We start from the raw sequence: 3,390 nt of genomic DNA on the forward strand, positions 1-3,390 counted from the left end.
CGCTCCGAAGCCGAGGCGCCTAGGACAGCGGTTGTGGGATCAAGTCGGCAGCTGCTCCGGCGGGGCTGCCCTGCGCGGGGCTGCCCTGCCCGGGCCTCCTGCCTCGCCCTCCCCACTACTCCGGCCCAAACTTGCTCAGCCGAGTCGTTCCCGCCCGCACAGAGGCCTGTGGTCTCCCAGGCACTGGATTCGCTCAGCTCTACCTCCAGCGGCCGCTTCCCTCTAAAAGTTACACCCGTCACAACCTGGAGGGTGGCGGAGGGAGGACAAGGAGGGGTAGACGAGAACTAAAGGCCTAGAGCCGCGTTTTCGAGCTGCACCAGTGTCGGATAGTGTTACCAGTGGAGAGGGAAACCCAGAGCCTGGGACAGCGATGCGTGTTACTTACATGTCCATATCCCCATTTACAAAGTTAAGTCACGCGGGGGTTGGGGGGCAGGGACAGAAAAAGAGAGAGTGAGAGAGCAGGATGCAATAGAGAGAAGCTGGAGTTGAGGCCAGGGCAGACTGTGCCCAAGCGGACCGGGGTGGGAGCAGGTCGGGGAGAGGGGCAGGCACGGGTGCGCGTCACTCCAGGCCGTTGCGGTGCCCGGGCTCTGGGGGTTGCAGCAGCTCCGGGGAGTGGCAGGGCGGGCTGCCCGCGGCGCTGTGCTCACTGTCGGTGTCGCTGCCCTTCTTGCCGCCGCTGCCGGAGCCCGCCGAGCCGCCGCCGCCGCCACCGCTGTGCGTCTTCACATGCTTGCTGAGGTGGTCGCTGCGCATGAAGCGCTTGTTGCAGACGGGGCAGGCGAAGCGCTTCTCGCCGGTGTGGGTCCGCAGGTGCCGCTGCAGCTCGTCAGAGCGCGTGAAGCGCTTGCCGCAGAAGAGCCAGTTGCACACGAAGGGCCGCTCGCCCGTGTGCCAGCGCAGGTGCGCTTTGAGGTGCGACGTCTTGCCGTAGACCTTTCCGCAGCCGGGGATGTGGCAGCTGTGCAAGCCCTTGCGCCGCAGGCTCGCCCCAGCCGGGCCCAACCTCTCTGCCTCCTGGCAGTTGGGGCAGTCGCAGGTGGCGCGGCCAGAGTAGCGGCGAGCCGAGGAGCGCGGGGAGCCCCCCAGTGGCGCCGACGGCCCAGCGCTCAGCATGGAGCCCCCCGCGCCGGCCAGCGGAGACGGGGCCGAGTCCGGATAGGAGCCGGGCAGCACTGGCTTGAAGCCGTCCATGAGGTGCTGCCCCGCAGGGCTGAGCAGGTGCGAGGAGGCGCCACTGCTGAAGGCCGAGTGACTCAGGCCTGAGTAATCCGAGTTGTAGCCTCCGAGCGGCGAGTGCAGCGAGGTTTGGAGCCCCCCGGCGGCAGGGTGCAGCGAGCCGGGCAGCGCTGCCGCGCCGTTCGGGTTCTGCACGTCGATCCAGCCGGCGCCCACGTCCCACCAGCTGGAGGCGCCGGCCGAGCCCACTTCTCCCGCGGCACCCAGGCCCGGGTGCGAGGGCTTGAACCACGATTCGTATGGGTGCGCCATGCCCACGCGTGGGTAGATGCCCTGCAGCCCGTCCACCGAGGTGTGCACCTTGGAGATGAACACTGGCTGGTGGGTGCCGTCCTGCGAGTGCGCCGAGGAGCCGCCGCCACCGCCCCCGCCGCCGCCGCCGCTGCCCCCGGATACGCCGGGGGCCTGGAACACAGAGTAGTCGTTGGCGAAGGGCGAGCTGGAGGCGGCGGCTGCCGCAGCCGCCGCGGCGGCCGCTGCGCTACTGGAGGTGAGGGAGAAGGCGCTGGAGCCAGGCGAGCCGCCGCAGCTGAATGAGTCGGACACCAGGGCCGCGGCCGCCGCCGCTGCCGCCGCGGCCGCAGCCGCCGCAGAGGACGAGCCGCCGTTCCTGGAGGCCCCGGACACGCCGAAGCTTGAGAGACTGGAACCCACTACGTTGCAGCTGCCGGAAGAGGAGGACGAGGAGCGTTTCCAGGGGTGGAAACCTTTGCCGAAGGAAGAGCTGTCCGAGAGGGAGGAGGGAGACGGGCTGGGGCTGCCGATCTTATTACAGGTAGCAGCAAGCATGGCCAGAGGAGTGGATCCCAACCTCGGTTCTTCCTGTGAGGAGGAAAGGGGAAGGGGTGGGGGAGGGGAGGTGGCAAAGGGCCGGTGGGGGAGGGAGGGAAGAAATGTGCATCAGTTCTCCGGTAGCCTCCAAAACGTCCCACTGCACCCCATCTCTCGCTGCGGCGCGCCGCCACCAACTCACCTGGCACCCCCAACAGCCCCGGCGCCCGGCTGCTTCCTACTCTACACGAGGGGACAAGTTTGGCTGCCGGCGTCTGATTCGGGAGCAAAGCGCCAAGCAAAAGAAGAGTTTGGCAAGTATTCTCACCTAAAACAACACTCTCGTGCACACAAGGCCCCAGACACTTCGAAACAAACAAGCAAAAAGTCCAGATTGGGGAGGAAGGAAGTTTCCTTTGCCGAGAAGTCTGGGCAAAAACCATTGGGTTGCTTTTAAGAGCGCTTCCCCAGTAATCCTGAAAGAGCTTTGAAAATCCTGTTCCGGTCCCCAGACACCCATCCCAGGTTGTTTCTCCCAGGCCAAAAGAGGTCAAAACTGTAGGGTTCATTCGCTCTTCCTGCTTTTCTTTCTTTCTTTTAAGCATATCTACAGCAGTAAAAACGAGACGAGTTCAACGTACCTGCAAGACAAGGCGGGCTGCGGAATTTTTTTAGGGAAAGAGGGAGAATCTGCAGTTTGCCCAGAAGAAAAAACTTGCTCTCTTTACCCCCGAAATCGACGCCTGTAAAACAGGCTGGGCGCAGGTCTCCCGGGCAGGGAGCGGCCAGGCGCTGCGAGGTGGCTTGTCTAAATGCCCTTCGAACCTTTTCCTGCGCTGAAAAAAAGTGACTGTGCCCCCCTCTCCCCCTTTTTCTTTTCTCCAAACTCACTTGTATTTAAAGAAAAAAAAAAAGCTCTCAATAGAGAGACTGATAGCCCGTGGCCTGGCCGGGGCGACTTTAACCCCCTCCGATCGGCAATAAAAGGAAACTAATTAAACCAGCAAGAGAAAATCCTGAGACTCACCCCTAGAAGTGAAGTTGCCATCACACAAAAGTGCCCTCCTCCTCTCAGAGGATCTTTTTTATATTGATAAATCAGAGGCAGTGTTTTTTTAGAGGTGTGCAATACAATGATCAGTTCCGCCCATCCCACCACAATTGTAGCTCCCTCTCCGGCTTTGAAGTGCCGCGGAGGCGCGGCCAGCCAATCTGCGGCCTCGCCGGGCCGCGCCGCGCGCGCGCCGTGAGGTCATCGGCGCCGCCGCCGGCCGCCGCTGGGTGGGGGGCGGGAGCGGGAGCCGGAGCGGGCGGGGGTGCCTGCGTGTGTTACGGTGCGCGCGCACGTGTGTGTGTGTGTGCGCGCGCGCGCGT

At 63.7% G+C, this 3,390-nt stretch overlaps 1 protein-coding gene across 2 annotated transcripts; it reads right to left on the bottom strand.

Annotated features, from left to right (window-relative positions):
- Positions 1-378: 378 nt before the first annotated feature.
- Positions 379-3,145, bottom strand: SP8 (Sp8 transcription factor). Of its 2 annotated transcripts, none has more exons than XM_012659428.1 (2): positions 3,044-3,145; positions 379-2,067 (listed from the first exon to the last, which is right to left on the bottom strand). In XM_012659428.1, the coding sequence occupies exons 1-2, from the start codon at positions 3,062-3,064 to the stop codon at positions 568-570; spliced, it is 1,521 nt and encodes a 506-aa protein (XP_012514882.1). In that variant the 5' UTR covers positions 3,065-3,145; the 3' UTR covers positions 379-567. The 2 variants fall into 2 exon arrangements, with proteins under 2 accessions (XP_012514882.1, XP_012514883.1); XM_012659429.1 differs by lacking the exon at positions 3,044-3,145 and adding an exon at positions 2,219-2,316.
- Positions 3,146-3,390: the final 245 nt, after the last annotated feature.

The sequence above is a fragment of the Propithecus coquereli genome, unplaced genomic scaffold (genome assembly GCF_000956105.1).
Source record: "Propithecus coquereli isolate 6110/MARCELLA unplaced genomic scaffold, Pcoq_1.0 Scaffold61, whole genome shotgun sequence".
Lineage (NCBI taxonomy): Eukaryota > Metazoa > Chordata > Mammalia > Primates > Indriidae > Propithecus > Propithecus coquereli.

Excerpts from the sequence above, each read along its gene's own strand:
- SP8 (XM_012659428.1), bottom strand. The coding sequence starts at position 3,064 with ATGGCAACTTCACTTCTAGGG. Across the intron at positions 2,068-3,043 it reads TGGCAACTTCACTTCTAGGG|GAAGAACCGAGGTTGGGATC; the intron begins GTGAGTCTCAGG and ends TCCTCCTCACAG.